At 47.4% G+C, this 18,625-nt stretch overlaps 1 protein-coding gene across 2 annotated transcripts in view; it reads right to left on the reverse strand.

Moving 5' to 3' along the window:
- Window positions 1–1,111: 1,111 nt before the first annotated feature.
- Window positions 1,112–18,625, reverse strand: part of Cfap251 (cilia and flagella associated protein 251) — a 90,190-nt gene continuing 72,676 nt past the window's right edge. For both annotated transcript variants that reach the window (XM_075979386.1, XM_075979397.1), the window contains 3 exons: window positions 5,396–5,624; window positions 3,819–3,920; window positions 1,112–1,369 (listed from right to left, as the gene is read on the reverse strand). In XM_075979386.1, the coding sequence (XP_075835501.1) occupies window positions 1,260–1,369; window positions 3,819–3,920; window positions 5,396–5,624 (441 nt within the window). In that variant the 3' untranslated portion in view covers window positions 1,112–1,259. The remainder of the gene's footprint in view (window positions 1,370–3,818; window positions 3,921–5,395; window positions 5,625–18,625) is intronic.

Consider the following 18,625-nt stretch of genomic DNA (forward strand, 5'->3'; position numbering starts at 1 on the left):
ACAGGCTCCGCTCCGACAATCAGGTGCCTGCTGACTCCCGCGGCCTGCCCCAAGGTCGCCATGACACAGCCTGGTTTGGGGTAGATGGTTCTGTTCCTCATTCCAGACTATTCCAAAGACTCTCAGTGTGACAAACTTGCAGCTGCACCCTGAGGAGGGCTGGGTGCATGTGTAGAGATGCAGTGTGGTGCTGGGTCTCTCCTGCTCCGTAGGAAAAAGGCTCTAAAAGGATCAGAATCGTCCCTCCGGGCTGGAGATATGGCTCGGTGGTTAAACGCACTATCTGTGGGTTCCGTTTCTAGCTCCCACAAGGCAGCTCACACCTGTCTGTAGCTCCAGTGCCAGGGGATCTGACACTCACACAGACATACATGGAGGCAAAACACCAGCACACATAAAATAAGAATAAAGAATTTTAAAAATGTTTACCTCCCCTCAAAGAGAAACGTCTCTTAATGCTGACATCTGAGAAGGCCCTGGTGGGGTAGGCAGATACAGGTAACACAGGGACACTTGCTGGAATTCGACCTCTGAACTGAGGGAAAACTCGAAGGGCAGGTCATAACACTCTCTTATTTTGCCAGCATGCAGGAAACAAAACATCACTGTAAACTCAGAGATGTCCTTAAGCCCCTGATCTTGCCCATCAAGTGCCCTGCAGCCCAGCAGAGGGTGAGGTGGTGAAGCAGTTATAACATGAAGGGGCAGGGCTATGGGGCTTCTGGTCCAGGTGCAGTCCATGGGACTCACGTTGCTTCTGCTTTTTTTTTTTTTTTTTTTTTTTGGCACTTGCCACCAGAGTTAAGCATGGCCAGTGATGCTCGTTGGAACGGCCACGCACAACTGCTTGGGTATTCTGCTGAGAAAGAAAATAGTCTGCTACTCCCAGGAGCCCAGAACTCCTCCTCCCAGCCACAGAGGCCAGCAGTACAGACAGTGCTCCAAAGGAAGGGCGTGAGTGGCTAAGACTTCCATGAAGCAGCATACACGCCATGAGGAAGGGCTGCTACTGGCTGAGACCCCCACCCCCAGTCAGGCTGTTCTCACCTTCACCCACTCTTCTCTTTCACAGACAGTGCAATGTCCAACTGTGTGAATTCCATTGTCTTAAGAGAAAGTGGCTTTTAATGTCTAAATGCTCTGAAGATTAGGGTGGGGCAGGCGTGTACAGAAAAGGAACACCCCTTGGAAAAGGCACGCATGTGTGCGTGTGCGAGCACCTGGAGTGCTTTGTGCCTCCAGCATTCCCAGGGACTTCACTAATTCAACAGTCCGGAAGCCTCAGAAATGGTTAAGCCAAGAATTTCAGTCACGAATATTTCTGGGGTGATTTCTTCTGGAAGTTCTTCTTCAAGGCAGATTTCTGAATCTAGACAGGCAAGAAAAGAAGACAAAATGCCTTTTTCAGGGATAAAGCTCCTAACAAGAGGGAGTTCTAAAACCCAAGGGAATGACGCTAAGCCAAAGTGGGAGGCTGGCTGGAGAGGTGGCTTGGCAGTTAACAGCACTGACTGCTCTTCCAGAGGACCCTGGGTGGATTCCCAGCATCCACACAGTGGCTCCAAACCATCTGTAACTCCAATCCTGCTCTGTCTTTTGGCCTCTCTGGGCATCAGTCATACACACAAGCAAAACACCCACACCCATAAAATAAGACCCTTGAAAAGAAAGAAAAAAGGGGTGTGTGTGTGAGAAGTAGGTAGTATTTTGAGCTAAGGGTCACTTTTGACTCTTGGAACCAGTTTACTGAGGAGAAGAGCCCTGTTAACCAAGGTTCTGGCAAACCTGATTAGACAATAAAAGGAAATGGTGGTGGGGAGACAGGCCAGGAGTCTGTGTCCGTAGTCTCAGGAGCTGTGGACTGACCGCCCACTACCCTGGGCTTGTGGGTAGAGACTTTGCCAGCTGGAGAGGGCCTGGAAGAGCGGTGTGAACTGGCTCTTCCTGAGAGTACAGTCACACCAGGGACACCTGGGAGTGGCAACTGCTGAGAAGAAGCAGAGGTGGGACATTCTTGGGGTACAGCGAGAAGAGGAAGAGGAGTTTTCATTCATTTGATGCTGGGGGCGGAATCCAGGGCTTTGGGCATGTGAGGAAAGTCCCTACCATCAAGCACACCCCAAGGCTAGCATGACCTTGGGGAACTCAAAGCTGGTGGGGAGACGACGTGAAGGATACAGTGCTCTCCATACAAGTGAGGATTGAGCTCAGATTCCCAGAACCCATGCAGACGCCCATCGATGGAGAGGCCTCTTACAGCTAGTGCCAGGCAGACAGTCAGGGAGTTGTGAGAACCCCTGTCTTCATGAATATAGTAGAAAATGATCAGGGAAGACACATGATGTTCACTTCCGGCCTCCACACTCATAAAGACACATATGCATATGCATATGCATGCATAACTATTCACACACATGCAAACAAGAACACACATCTGCACATCAGATTCATGTACATATACAAGAAAAAGAACTAGACGGGTGGGTGAGGTGGCTCAGCGGGTGGAATTCCTTGTCACAGAGTCTGAAGGCCTGGGTTCTATCATCAGGACCTACACGGTGGAAGGAGAGAACATAAACACGTGTGTGCGCGCACCCCCCCACAAATACACACACACACACACAAATACACACACACAGAATATAAAAAGACATAAAAGAAAATGTTTAAGAAAAAGAATTTAGAGTTGGATATGGTGCACACCTGTAATCCTGGCACTTAGAAGGCGAAGACAGGAGGATCAGGAGTCCAGGGCTAGCCCAGGATACATAAAGAGACCACTCACAAATTTAAAAAAAAAAAAGAAAGCCAGGCATGGTTGCACATCCTTTTACAGCACTCGGGTGGCAGCAGGTGGGTCTCTGTAAGCTTGATGCCAGCTTTGGCTACATAGTGAGTTCCAGGCCAACCAAGACTACATAATGAGACTCTAGCTCAGAAAAAAAAAAGAAAAAGAAAAAGAAAGAAAACCAAACACTAGAGAAAGAGAAGAAAGAAATGGGCTGGAGAAATAGCTCAGTGGTTAAGAGCACCAAAGGACCTGGGTTCAATTCCCAGCTCTCACAACTGTCTGTAGCTCCAGCTCCAGGGGATCTGACACCCTCACACAGACACATGCAGGCAAGACACCAATGCACATAAAATAAAAGTAATAAATTAAAAAAAACAAAGAAAGAGAAATAGAGCTTTAAAGTCCTAGTAGCTTGGAGTTGAGTTTGTATGGCCTACCCAGGAGTGGCTTATGTTCACCCACCCAAGCCAGAAAGATGAACCCAGTGTAAAAAAGAAAGGAAAGAGGGCTGGGCGGTGGTGGCACACACCTTTAATCCCAGCAGGAGGCAGGGCAGGCAAGTGTAGACTACTTAGTGAGTTCAAGGACAGCAAGGGCTACACAGAGAGAAACCTTGTCTGAGAGAGAGAGAGAGAGAGAGAGAGAGAGAGAGAGAGAGAGAGAGAGAGAGAGAGAGAGAGAGAGAGAAAGAGAGAGAGAGAAAGAGAGAGAGAGAGAGAGAAGGAGGAGGAGGAGGAGGAGGAGGAGGAGGAGGAGGGAGGGAAGGAGAGAGGGAGGGAGGGAGGGAACAAGGCCAGAAAACCGGAAAACACCACAGGACAAGCAGAGCGGAGTGAAAGCTCTCATCCAGCAGATGCAGCCAAGGCTCACTTCTCTGCCATCGCCTAGTCACGGGATTCCCAGCAGACTGACTGTTGCGTGCAGGGTCTTAAGGAGAGTGGCTTGTACCAGTCGGGAGGAACAAATGCCCTTAAGTCTATAACAAATTAGTGAGTGGTGGCCACAAGCCCAGACAAAGGCCAAGTACCTTTGATAGGGGTGGCTGCAGGCTCGGATTTCCACCCCTCAGGATTCAGGCCAAACAGTGTCGCGAAGCAGTCATACATCTCCTCCTCTGTCATGTGCTCGCCTGGGCATGGGGGATCAAAGAGGTCTAGTTAACTCTGGGGCTCCATCTCACATCAGGGTCGAGAACTATGAGATCCTTTTGTCTGTTGTTTTGAGGCTGGGTCTCCTCGGCCTTGCCTCAAACTTTCTATAAAGCTAAGGTGATCTTTGAACTCCTGGTCTTGCCTCCACCTCCCAAGTGCTGGGATTCCAGATTGGGGCCACCAGATCTGGTTTATGTGGTACTGGAGATCCAACCCAGGCTTTGAGCACGCTAGGCAAGCACTCTACAAATGAGCTATGCCTTTGGTCCTTTCCTTCTTCCCGCCTCTGCTTCCCAAGTGCTGGGATTTCAGTTGTGCGCCACCCCTCTGGTTAGAGTTCTTTTTTAATTTTACATTTGTTTATTTATTTGTGTATATGCGTGTGTGCGCACACGCATGCTGTGTATACCAACGTGGTGTATGTTTGGAGGTCAGAGGACAGTTTCGGTTCTCTCCTGCCACTCTGGGTCTTAGAGATTGAACTCGGGTCCCTAGTCTTTGCAGTCAGCACATTACCCGCTGAGTCATCTCGCTGGCCCAGGGAGCTTAAAGAGATGTACTCTGCCATTTCTTGAGATAGAAAGAGTCCTATTCTGTCACAATACACACTTGTATGGCATTGCAGAGCTGGGAGATGCTGGGGCTTGTAGGAAGAGGCAGGGCAGTGAAGGCTGGGCTCTGCCTTATTTCAGACTTCCTCTGCTCAGAGCCATCCTAGGTTGGCTGCGATAAAAAATCCCATTTGTCAGATGTGCAAGACAGTACAAGATGGCCCTCACATAGCAGGTAGAAATAGACGTTCACTGTAGTGTAGTTTGACATCCCAAACCCATCCTGACCGTATTCTAGCCCAAGGAGATTGCTAAACTGGCAAATACCTCCCCATTTTACAAGTCAAACTGGGTGTAGTGGTATATGTCTCCAATCCCAGGACTATGGAGGTTGAGGCAGGAGGATGGAGAGGCTAGCCTGGGCTACAAAAAAAAACAACTCAAGGCTAGCCTGGGCTACAAAACAACAAAAAGCACATGTGAGCATGCTAAGACTAGAAGTCTTGGAAAGTTGAGAGGGAAGCACATTTTTCTTTAAGTTTTTTTTTTTTGCATTTTTATTTATTTTGTGGGTGGAGATGGGGGCATGTGCCATGGCCAGTGCTTGGAGGTCAGAGTACAACGTTTTCCACCATGTGAGTTCTGGGAGTTGAACTCAGGTCATCGGGTTCTGCGGCAAACACTTTTACCTACTGTGTCATCTTGCTGGCCCATGAGTCACATGGTCCCCATTTCTAGGTCAGGGACCTTCTCATTAACCCACACTTGTCAGATATGCAAGACACTACAAGGTGGCCCTGTCCCACGGCTGTTTGTCATGACAGATGGGGACCCCATGTGTCTGCCTGCCCTAACGAGGCCTCCTCTGCTGGGAAAGGCTCGAGGATGCTACCACACGTTACCTTTAGTGAGGAGCATGTTCAGGAAGTCCTCTCTGCGAATAACCGTTTTCCCTTGGGAATTGGTGAAACCCAGTATGTTAAAGGTCTCCCGGATGCTGGCCATGGTGTTACCGTAAGGTGGCCTATGATTAAGATAAACCTTGAGGAAATCCGGCAGGTTGATTTTGTCGATCAGCTTCCCTGTGTCCACGTACTCGCTAAACTTGATCTCGTTAGACATGTCCTCAATCTAGAGAAGAGACCAGGAAACGAAGCAAAGACTGTGGTCAACACAAAAGGTACTTGCTGGAGAGGAGCATGAGTCTGTGGGTTGCGTGATGTCCCAACCTTGAAGGATGCTGAAGTCCCAACCTTGGGGACCTTATTAGAAACGAGGTCATGCTGGAGTAGGTGCCTTCCAATCCAATATGTCCACTGCCGCACCATTACGGCTCGGAGCTGAGCACAGAGTGGTCCCATTCACACCTGTTTCCTCATGGTCAGGAAACAAAATGTGTCAGAATGTAGGAGGAGCCCAAAGGAGTCAGCCCGGCAGCTGTCACAGGGAGCATACGGCACCGATGGTACTGACTGTAGAAGCTAGCAGAGCCTAAAACTATTGTGTTAGCACATTCTCAGCCCTAGACTCGGTCTTTAGCATCAAAATAGAATAAACTAATAAATAATTTGTTTGAAGACTTACTTTTTAAAACTATGACCATGCATGTGTATCACTCTGTGCACACACACGTGAGTTCAGGTACCTGTGTTGGCCAGAAGAGGGCATGGAGCTGGAGTCCCAGGTGGTTGTGAGACTACCTGATGTGTGGGTGCAGGAACCAAGGAGAGGAGGCAGGCAGGCGAGCACTCAGCCCCTGAGCCATCTTTCCAGTCCCTAATTCCTATTGTTTTTAAGCCACCTCATCTGTGGCACTCCGTCCTGCGCTGATGATGTCACACTGTCCATACCATGGGGAGTTATGTCTCTTTCCACCCTGAGAATCACACAGTAGCTCAACCACTTCCTCACCTGAGAGATATGTGTCAGTTTGTTTTAAAGGCAGGATCTACCCAGGCTTGGTGGTACACACCTGTTTCTCTGTGGTCAGGAAGCAGTGATACTGCCGTAAGTTCCAGACCAATCTGTACCCACATTGCAAGTTCTAAGCTAGCCAGGGCTAGATAGCGAGATGCTGTTTCAATAAACAAAAGAGTACTTCCCAAACCATGAAGATAGAATCTACAAAGATTTAAAACTAAGCTTGGCTAAATGAGTACTTCAATGAGAAACTCAAATATGTGACTTATGCCCTAGTAAATTTCTTTTTTTAAATTTGGTGTACAGCCAGCTGTGGTGACACATGCCTTTAATTACAGCACTCAGGAGGCAGAAACAGAGGCAGGTGGACCTCTAAGTTCAAGGCCAGCCTGGTCTGCACAGCTGGTTTCAGGTCAGCCAGAGCTACATAATGAGACCTTGTCTCAAAAAAAAAAAAAAGAAGGAAAAAGAAAAAGAAAGAAAGAAAGAAAGGAAAAGGAAAGAATTCTAAGAAATTCACTAAACCCTATTAGAACTGATAAAAAGTGTCAGTGATATTTCAGGGTATGATATCAATATGTATCAATATGGGAAAAATCAGAGCTGGAGAGATGGCTCAGCAGTTAAGAACAGTGGCTGCTCTTGCAGAGGACCCAGGTTTGTTCCCCAGCACCCACGTGGCAGCTTGTTACCATCTGTAACTCCAGTTCTGACGCCCTCTTCTGACCTTAGCAGGCACTGCATACACATGGTGCACACACACGAAGGTAAAACACTCACATAACATAAAAGGTTCAATATATGAAAATCAATTATATTTTTATACAATGAATACAATGAAGATTAAGAAAATAATTCTGCTGGGCCATGGTGGTGCAGGCCTTTAATCCCAGCACTGGGGAGGCAGTGGCAGGCAGATTTCGGTGAGTTCGAGGCCAGCCTGGTCTACAGAGCGAGTCCAGGACAGCTAGGTCTACACAGAGAAACCCTGTCTCCAAAAACAAAAAAACAAAGAAAGAAAAAAAAGAGAAAATAATTCCATTTCTTTTTTAAATGTATGCATGAGTGTGTGTGTGTTGTAATGTATGGTACGTGTGTGTGTGTGTTGTAATGTATGGTACATGTGTGGCACAGGGCACATGTGAAGAACAGAGGACACCATGTGGGTTTGACATTTATCTGTGGAGCCATCTCACCAGCCCAATGATTTTATTTCTAGTAGCATCAAATTCAATAAATACTTAGGAATAATTTTAACAAAAACGGCTTAAGCTCTAAAAACTATAAAATAATGTTGACATTAAATTAAGGGAAGGATTCCCTTACTCGGCACCTGGAAGACCCAATGGTGTCAGGTGACTGCACTCCAGGTGACGATCGGTCACTTGTCTAGCATGTCCCAGACCTTGAGTCCACCCTCAGCAGCACCAGAGACCCCAGCCAGCTTCTTTTGTTATTGTGAAAAGTGACAAGCTGATTCTGAAATTAATACTGCAAGAATCGACAAAATAGTAGAAAAAAGAAGAGACAAAATTGTAGGGATGAAGTAGACTCTGCTTAAGGATGCACACTCCCCGCTGCTCAGTTTGAAAACTCACTGCCGTCCTACAGCCACCAACATGGGGTGGCTCCGGCGTAGGGGCAGACAGTTCACAGAAAGGGATTTAGAGCATGGAAAGGCCAGCAAGGTGGCTCAGAGGTTAAGACTGCTTGCTGCTCTTGCAGGGGACCTGAGTTCGGTTGCAGCTCACACCCTGTCATTCCAGACCCAGCACCCTCTCCTGGCCTCTGTGCACATGCGCACGCGTGTACACACACACACACACACACACACACACAAACACACACACACACACACGTACCCCATGATGCATCTATGGAGGCTCCAGAGACAACTTGCTGGTGCTAAATTCCTGCTTCTACCATATGGATCTTGGATATTGAACTTACATCATCGGGCTTGTGACTGAACACCTCTACCCACTGAGCCATCTTGCCAGCCACAGACGTTCTGCTGTTTTTAGCCTTAAATTTTATTTTTTATTATTCTATTTGAGACAGGGCCTCACTGAGTAGCCCTGATTTGCCCAGGATTCACTAGGTAGACCAGGCTGACCCAAAACCCTCAGAGATCCACCTGCCTCTGACACCAGAGTGCTAAGATTAAAGACACAGACCACCATGGTCTGACTTAATTTTTATCTTTGCTGACCTAGCTTGCGATTCAATTGCCTCCAGCCAGTTACTCATAACTTTTTAAATTACTTTTAAAGTCACCAAGAAACTAAAGGATAAAATCATGGGCACCTGTCCATTCCTCCACGCGCTACTTTCCTGAGCCGCCTGGTTTCGTGGAAACACTACCGAAACTTTTCCATCTCCTGCCACCCCGCTGGCTCACTCGGCTTTGTTGCGGGAGCATGCGTGTCTCTAAAGCAGGGTTATTTACTTTCACTGTAAGGGTACTTAGAAGAAAACAAGATCGTTTACAACCTGTTGCTCTCAAGCTGTTGCCGGCACAGTTGCAGCCTGCTGGGGACTCCGTTTTCATTCTTCCCCTTGCGGAACGTTGCTGCCTAGATCCATGTGTCAGTGTTGGAGGGAAGAAGGTGCGACCACTTTCCCAGCGTGTGAAGCGGAACTGCTAGATGCTGGCAGCCTGAGCTCTCGGGGAATAGCATTATTGGTTATGAGGAGCTGTAACTGAAACTGTGTGCACTGGGTGTGAGGACACTGCTTCCTTTAGCGTTTACCGGGTTTGCAGTTGGCGTGGCTGCGCACTATTAAATATGCATAGATTATATAGGATTTTTTATGCATATTAAAAAGAGCATATTAATATGTTGTGCTATATGAATAATACAAGGCAAAAGATGAGTACTATCTGAAGAGAAACCTCTAATTTCAATCATTATGAAGATTTATTTATTGTTAGTTTATGTGCACGAATGGTTGCTTGCATTATGTTATTCATGTGCGCCATGTATATGACTGGTGACTGTGAGGACCGGAAGGGGTTGTCAGACCCCCTGAAACTGCAGTTTCTGATGACTGTGAGCTGTCATGTGGGTGCTAGAAACTGAGCCTGGGACCTCTGAAAGAGCAGCAGGTCATTTTTTTAAAAAAAGTAATTATTTCTTTTTATTTTCTGTGCATTGGCGTTTTGCTTGTATGCCTGTGAGGAAGTCAGATTCCCTGGATCTTGAGTTACAGACAATTGTGAGCTGCCATGTGGGTGCTGGGACTTGAACCAGGGTCAGTGCACTTAACCACTAAGCCATCTCTCCAGCCCCAAGATCAGTAACTCTTCACTGTAGTAAGATCTTAGCCTCTGAGCCACCTTTCCAGTTCCAATTTTAATACTATTGGTGCTGAGATATCTCAGTGGCTAAGAGCACTGCTGCTCTTGCAGAGGATGTGGGTTTGATTCCCACCACCCACATAGCTCATAGCAGACCGTAACTCCAGTGCCAGGGGATCTAATGCCCTTTTCTGGCCTCTGTGGGCACCAGACACGCAGGAGGTATACGAATACATATGCATGTAAAGCACTCATATACACAAACATTTTTAAATGATAAAATGCAAAAAATTTTAATGACTTTAATACTGTTAAGGTATATACAACACCACTACTTACTTGGTAGAGAGTAAAGTTAAGTGACAATTTCAGAGAGCAGATCCATCTCCAAATACCAACACTGCCACTTTCTGTGTACGGGATCTTGAGTGCGTTACTTATGTCCAACTTTCTTGTCTTCAGAGAGTAGAGCAAAGCACAACACACACACTGGGTGGTTTATGCGTTGTTTAGTCTGGGTTTTATTCTTGTGGGGTTTTTTGAGACACGGTCTCATGCAGTCCGAGTTGGCCTCAGTCTTGCTATGCAGCTGAGCAGGACCTTGAGCTTCGACCTCAGAGGCAGGTGTCTGCAGGCCTGGTTTGTGTGGCACGGGGCATCACATCCAGGCCTTCCTGCAGGTTAGGTGAGCGCTCTGCCATCTTAGCTACATGCCCAGCCTGTGCTGGGTTGTTTTGAAGCATATAAGTAAAGTGTCTGCACAGGGTAGGGACTGAACAGACAGTAATTACACTGTGATTATTATATTTTCTATGTGCTTACTAATTAGAATTCATGTAATTACAATATAAGTTGTAATTCTATGTTAATGACATATGATCAAATTTATAAGTAATAAGTATATAAATTATAATACATATACATTACCGATGGAATATATGATTTAATTCGATTCCAAGGTAGGGGACTGTGATGACAAAGGAGCTGAAATGCCTGCTTTAGTCATACCCAGAGAGTCCCCAGATCTCAGCCAACACTGGCGGCACAAACCACCCAGTAGGTGACTTGTGCTTCCTCTCTCAGAGCCCCTGCTTGGGCTAGTGAGATGGCTCAGAGGGTAAAGGGCTTGCCGCACAAGACAGGCTGCCTGAGTTCAATCCCTGATGAAAGAGACTGAATCTAGAAAGTTGTTCCCCGACCTTTACACGCACACACCATGCACACACACAATGATAGTGTTGGCAACTTGGCACCCTCACAGTTCCTTCCTGAGCTGCTGTGCAGGCATTAGTGACAGAGACAGACAGGTTTTGCCGCAGGTCTAAATGAAATTTGTGCTCAGGAGAACTGTGGGGAGGGATGTGGGCACTCAGTGGCCTCTGTATGTTCTGGTGTGAGGACCACTCTGGAGATTCGGGAGGCCCGGAGGATCACATAGAATGCTCTTCTGTCGTCAGCTGGGCCTTCTATGACGTTCTCACCCTGACCCCTCATCCCCTGAGGCAGTGGGCCATTCCATCAGCCTGGAGAGTTTGCTAGTTCTGAGGGCAGCCCCTGTGCCCAGAGATGCCAATTTCATTAGTGTGGGCACAGAGTCAGTCATACTACTTAAAACCACGCTATCAGAGATGTGGCGGAGGTAGTGAAACCTGGCAAGAGTTCTCAGACTGCTCCGACCGTAATGGTCTGGAGGGCTTGTTAACAAGGGGATTCCGGCTTAGTGAGCCAGGGGTTGGGGATGTGGTACCGCACATGTTCAGTAATGTCCTTAGAACCACTATTCTTGACTGTGGAGGAGGAGTCACAAAGTGGCGTTCATGCAGAAAAGAGTCACACCAGGCCTGTGGCTTTCGGCAGAGAAACACAGGTGGCCGCTGCAGTGCCTGAGCTGGTTGTTGGGGTTTGCATCTATTCCCCTGGGAAGGTGCAGCGAGCACCTTTCAACTCTGCTTCCTCGGCCTGGCTTCATATGGGAGACTGTGAGGGACATCCTCTAAAATTTGCAAAGAGCAGGCTGGAGAGATGGCTCAGTTGAGAGTGCTTGCTGCTCTTGTAGAGTCTTGTTCCATTTCTAGAACGGGTGTCTGGCAGCTCACAACTGCCTGTGACTCCAACTTCAAAGGTTCTGATCCCTCTTTTGACTTCTGAGGACACCTGCATTCACTTGCACATGCAGATGTACACACGCAATTAAAAATAAAAATGAGTCAGACCTGGCGGCGCACGCTTTTAATCCTAGCACTCAAGAAGGCAGAGGCAGGCAGATGGATCTCCGTGAGTTCAAGGCCAGCCTGCTCTACAGTGAGTTTCCAGATAGCTAGGGATACTTAGTAAGAGACCATCTTTTAAAAAAAAATCACAAAAGCTTCTTTTGGAGTAACCATTTCCTGCCCTAGCTTGTGTGGCTCAGCTTCTAGCACTGACTCAGGTTTATTGGAGGTAGAACATTTTGGTTTCTCACCTGACAAATAATTTTGTTTATTTACTTATTTACTTAATTTTCTTGATTATTTGTTTGTTTTTCCAGACAGGATTTCTTTGTGTAACAGCCCTAGCTGTCCTGGAACTCGCTCTATAGATCAAGCTAGACGTGAACTCACAGAGATCCACCTGCCTCTGCTTCCCGAGTGCTGGGATTAAAGGCATGCGCCACCACCACCACCCAGAGAATAATTTTAAACATTTAGATGTTAGCATGTCGCCCTTGTTGATGTTGTTACTGCAGTGCCTACAACACAGGGCGGCCCTAGTCCGTCCCACAGGATGACTTTCCTCAGCCCACTGCTGAGCCCTGGAGGCCTTTCGGTTTGCAATCCCTGCTGTCAGTCAAAGGAGCCACTGAGGGCTTTTGAATCATGTCTTATAATTACGTTTTATAAGCTCCTTATTAAATGGAGAGGAACATGATGCACTTGAACTGAACCCATTCTCATTCTCAGAAGAAGGTTCTGGGTGACTGGCATGTTCCCTTCCGTGAGAGTGTCATAGGCTCACAGGCCTGGAGGACTCTCCATGTTCCCGACACCCTCTTCCTGTCGCACAGAGCTCCTTAGAACATCCTTGACATACGGCAGTCAGTCCTTCACCACAGCTAATCCTGCTGCCCACTCTGGCGTTTCCACACTGGTCTGGGGCAGAGGAGTGGGCTCTAGAGGATGAACCACAGCCAGGCAGATTCTCCGTGTGGCTGTGTCTGGAGACTCCCGGGAGCCCCTCTGCTACTTATCCTCCACTCTGCTCTTGAAACCCAGAGCAGCCTCCTCTCATGCTGGGGACATGTCACCCAAGGAGACAGATGCTGGAACCGAAACCGCTGAGAGTACTAACCCTTTAACCACTGGTTTTCTTTTACAGAAAAGATCTCCCATAGTCCAGGCCAGCGTCAAATTCTACTAGTAGCTGGGGATGACCTTGAACTTCTGATCCTTCTGCCTCTACCTTCAAGCTGGGAGAGAACAGGTGCCACCCACCGCACCTGGTTCCTGTAGCCACACCTTTTTAATATTAACGAGATACTTTTCATGCAGAATGCCTATAGTTTATGCACTTTGACACACAGCAGCACAAGCACCAATGTCCTCTTTGAAATCCACAGGTACAAGATTTGCTTTTACCATAGATATTAGGGCATGTCCTTTTATCTTCGTTGTTACTGTCACTGTTTTGTGGTCATAGGTATCAAACCTATGGTACTGCACATGTTCAGTAAGCTATCTGCCTCCCCTTCTATCCGTATTAAGCAGAGAACGTTTACCTTTCTCATCAAAAGAAGCACGTTCTGGCTTCGGTGGCTTAGCCACTTCTCAGCAGCCCTACGCCTGCACTGTGGGGATGTTCAGTAACAGGAGAGCGACAAACTACCTTGTGGTATTGCGACAGTCAACACGCACAGCTACTAGGTAACCAATGGTGGGTGGAGTCTTCATAGCCTGTGTGAGTGCATATAAAGATTTTAAAGAGGTGCTCTTGCCTAAATGCCAAGTCCTATAGCTTTCCTCCAAGTCATGAGGGTGAGTTGATTAGGTGTCCGTGACTCTCAGAAATTCTGGACACTCTGAGGCACCTAGATGCGTGCTGGTTCCAGTCGCGATATAACAGGGATAGAAATTCCTCTGACAGGCAGATACAAGACTCCTACTTGACAAGGCAGTTCCACTGCTTGGTACAAGCACGAGAGAAATAGGAAGCTATACACACAGGAATGTGGTTGGAAATGTTCCGGCCTTCATGATAGTGCCACTCATAACAGCGCAACAACCTAAATGCTCAGCAACTCATGTACAGACAAATAAATGTGGCAAAGTCACAGGGCTGAAGAGAATATTATTCAGCAATAAAAGGAATAAAGGGGGATCAGAAAGACACGCCGGGCGGTGGTGGCGCACGCCTTTAATCCCAGCACTCGGGAGGCAGAGGCAGGCAGATCTCTGTGAGTTTGAGGCCAGCCTGGTCTACAAGAGCTAGTTCCAGGACAGGAACCAAAAGCTACGGAGAAACCCTGTCGCAAAAATTTAAAAAAAAAAAAAAAGAAGAAGAAGAAAGACGGCTCAGCTTTTAGGAGCACTGACCACTCTTGCAGAGGGTGTGGGTTCTAGCACTGATAACTGATATAGTGGCTCATAGTTATCCATAATTCTAGTTTCAGTGGATTTAACTCCTCTTCTGGCCTCTGTAAGCTCCAGGCATGCACTTGGTGCACATACATACATGCAGACAAAATACTCATTTGGGTAAATAAAATAAATAAATACAAGGAATTAAAAAAAGAACCACCATCATCCTCACCATCACCACCACCATCATCACCATCACCACCATTACTACCACCACCATCATCACCATCACCACCACCACCATCACCACTATCATCAAAGAAGCTGAAGAGAAGGCTCAGCAGTAAAAAGCAGTTGCCACTTTTTAAGAGGACAGAATGCCTTCTTCTGGGCTCTATAACCAACTGTATTCATGTGCACAAACCCACACAGAGACACACAAGTAATTAAAAAACAATAAGAAGCCAGGCAGTAGGGGCATGCACCTTTAATCCCAGCACTTGGGAGGCAGAGGCACGTAGCTCTCTGAGTTCAAGGTCAGCCTGATCTGCAGAACAAGTTCCAGGACTACATAGAGAAAAACATGTCTCAAAAAACAAACTAATAACAACAACAACAACAATAATAATAAGTGGTTAGAGGATTGCTCAGCAGTTAAGAACATTTCTTGCTCTTGCAGAAGATCCAGGTTCAGTTCCCAGCGCCCACATTTAAAACACTCACAATCACCTAAAACTCCAGTTCCAGGGGATGTGACCCCCACCTCTTGTCTCTGAGGGCATGCAGGCAAAGCACATACACATATATCAAACATAAAAAATTAGCCAGGCGCCGGGCGGTGGTGGCGCACGCCTTTAATCCCAGCACTCGGGAGGCAGAGGCAGGCGGATCCCTGTGAGTTCGAGGCCAGCCTGAGCTAGTTCCAGGACAGGAACCAAAAGCTACAGAGAAACCCTGTCTCGAAAATTAAAAAAACAAACAAACACACACACAAAAAAAATTAGCCAGGCATGGTGACACGCGCCTTTAATCTCAGCACTCTGGAGGCAGAGGCAGGTGGATCTCTGTGAGTTTGAGGCCAGCCTGGTCCACAGAGTAAACTCCAGGACAGCCAGGGCTACATAGTGAGACCCTGTCTCCAATAAAAAAATTAAACCTTAAAAGAACAAGAATAAGATCTGATGCATGCTACATTCTGAATGAATCTTGAACGCATCAGGCCAAGTGCACTAAGTGAGGCATATCACATACTGTATGATCTATTTTTATGAGTGCACTGAGGCATATCACATACTGTATGATCTATTTTTATGCAATCAAGACAAGTGTGCACAGACGGAAGACAGATCGGCAGTTGCCAGGGCTGGGGGAGGAGGGGCAGAAAGTGGCTGATAACGGTGTAGGGTTTCTTTGGGGGATGATAATATCCTGGGGTTGCACAGGGTTGATGACTGCACATCTCTGTAAAGAACCCCCAAATCAGTGAACCGCACACAGAAAACAGGTGCATTGTATGGTGTGTGCTATGTTACAGTAAACCTTTCAATAAGGCAGAGCCATAGCAAAAGCAAGCAACACAACTGTTCAGTTCTAGAACACTGGCATTTTAGAAAACATATTTTTCCCACCATCACTGTGCTCCATCCAGTCTTTCATAGCCACAAAGCTGGTAGAGATGGACGCATGCTTGCTGTGGAAGCTTCCAGCAGAGGGGATATAAGAAAAGGCACATGCCCTGGGTAGGGTGTGCTTCAACGGTCAAGTGATTGCCTCACACAGAAACAAACAAACAAAAATCCCCAGAACTCCGGCAACATGCAGGGATTGCTTTCCTTCTTTGTACCAGGGCACATGTGTCAACACAGAACACCGAGTCAGGGCTCAGCCTGTGTGGTTCAAAGTCTGGCTCTGCCCTCAGAAGCGGAGTGGCAACACAAGTTTCCTTCCTGTTCCAAGCCTCACTTTTACCACCGGTAAAATGGGCAGACCAAATAAAGCAAGGGTCTGCATGCTTCCTGAGGCCACTGAGAGGACCACACCCCACAGGGCATTCTTCAAGATGCGAGATACATGCAGAGAGGGCAAGAGGGAAGACCCCCATCTGCCTTGCACTTGGCCTTACAGTGCCATCACCTGCTTTATCCAGAGGCTCTCAGGGAATCCGGGGTTTATTTATTTAAATGCTTGCTGGGTGCCGTCCTTCTCTAGGCCCCGCCCCGTTGGCCAGTCAGGCTTCCCCTAGAACATCTCTCTTAACTTTAGGATGGAAACAACCTGATGTTTACTTTTCAGAGCAGGGCCCAGCATACTAAGTATGGTGGGGGCTTAATCAGAGGAGGAAAAGTTCTGTGCATGATGGCTTTCTCAAGTTTTCCCCCTTCCAAATGGGTGAGCTTGCACCATTGGCTGCGGTTTCTACCCCAGCTGGGACCGGTTCTAACAGATTAGCACACAAGGCGCTCAGAGGATCCTGTGTGTTCATCTCCTGGGTTTTTGTTCTGAATACAAAAGAAATACCAATTATATGCTGGTTGGTGAGGAAAACATGCATGAAAGCAGATGTATTAGCCCCTCCCTCTTCACAACCACGCTGCCTGTGTGGGTAGAGGATGGCGGGTAAGCAAGCAGTCTGTTCACAGATAGACCCTGGAGATAGAGGCTGAGAAGAGCCCAGGAGAAGGAGGCTGTCCCTAGGACAGGGGGTAGAAGGTGAGAGCCGGGTGGGATGGAGACCGACCAGGGAGTCCCACGGTGGGTGGTCATACTCAGTTTGAGGTAAATAGCTGTGGAATGAGGTTAAGCGTGACCCTTTCTGGCGATTTCAAGAAAGCTCTCTTGAGGGAGTGGGCTTCATGTTTGTGTGCAAAGTGAAGAAGATAGGAGCATGGGGCCTGGGGTGACGTGGAGTGTAGAGACTGGGAGAGCCTGGGTCCTCTGAAGGAGACAGACCACGGTCTGCTTTCAGTTGATCCCAAAGGTCCCAGTTGACCTCAGACTGAACGCTATAAAAAGCAGGAAGAGTTAACCCCCCAACTCGCAGCCCCCAGAAATGGCTTGGAAGCTGTTCCTTCAGATTAGGCACATGAATATACAAGTAATAAATAAGGTAATTATGATTATTCAATGGTATTGGGAATTGAACTCAGGGCCTTCATATATGCTAGATAAATGTTCTACCACTGAAACACCAGAAAGTTCATTTTGAGACAGGACCTCACTAAATTGCCCAGACAGGCCTTAAACTTATCATTCTCCTGCCCCAACCTCCTGAGTAGTTGGGATGACAGGCCGGCACTGCCAGCTTTGGCCAGACAAGCAGTGATCGAAGAATCTAGAGCCCCTACCCTCGCTCTTGCTCTCCCTCAAGACAGAGTTTAAGATGTATTCCAGACTGGTCTCAGCCTACGTAACTGAGGTCAACACTAGATTTCTTTCTTATCCTCCTGCCTCTGCCTTCTGCATGCTGGGGTTACAGGAATGCACGTGATTTTATGCTGTGCGGGTACTGGGAACCAGGGCTTTCTGCATGCCGTCCAAGGCGCTCCACCGAGCCCACACAGCAATTTCACTTTTTAGCAGCTCCTGAGTATAGGCCTGCCTTATTTTGTTGATCCTATCTCCCATCATTGGTCATTATAATATTCCAATTTTTTAAAAAATTAATTAATTAATTAATTATTGTAGACCAGACTGGCCTCGAACTTGCAGAGATCCTCCTGCCTTTGCCTCTCAAGTGCTGGGATTAAAGACGTGCCCCACCACACCCAGTCGGGATATGTTCTTAAAATATAATGTGTTGGGGCTGATGAGATTGCCTAGTAGTTCATGGTGCTTTCCACCAAGACTGATAACCTGGGTTCAGTTCCTTGGACCCACATGGTAGAAGGAGAGAACCAACTCCAGCAAGTTGTCCTCTGACCTCCACATATACACCATGGCGTGCGTGCACACACACACACACACAGATACAGGCACACACAGACACACACACAAATGTACATACAGTTGAAAGGTCAAACAATCACTAATTTCCTCCCTAAATGCCCCTGTACAAGGCTACCACTCCTGAATCTGCCCGGCAGTTAGGGAACTTGGTACTTGTTCTGAGATCCAGCACTAACGCCAGGGATTCTGCTCTTCCCTCCGTCCTTGCGGCTGAATGAGGCCACTGGGCGCCATTTGCTCATTTACTCATTCATTCAATTAACATTTGCTGAGTGCCTGCTATTGGGGTGCTTGCTGGGGGCACATATGTTTCTACCAGGATTAGCCTTAAATTTATGGAACAAAGAGGTTGCACTGATGTTAATTCCCCACAAAACCCAGCCCAGATTAAATGGTGCTCTGTCAGCAAAATG

This window comes from Microtus pennsylvanicus, chromosome 1 (genome assembly GCF_037038515.1).
Source record: "Microtus pennsylvanicus isolate mMicPen1 chromosome 1, mMicPen1.hap1, whole genome shotgun sequence".
NCBI lineage: Eukaryota > Metazoa > Chordata > Mammalia > Rodentia > Cricetidae > Microtus > Microtus pennsylvanicus.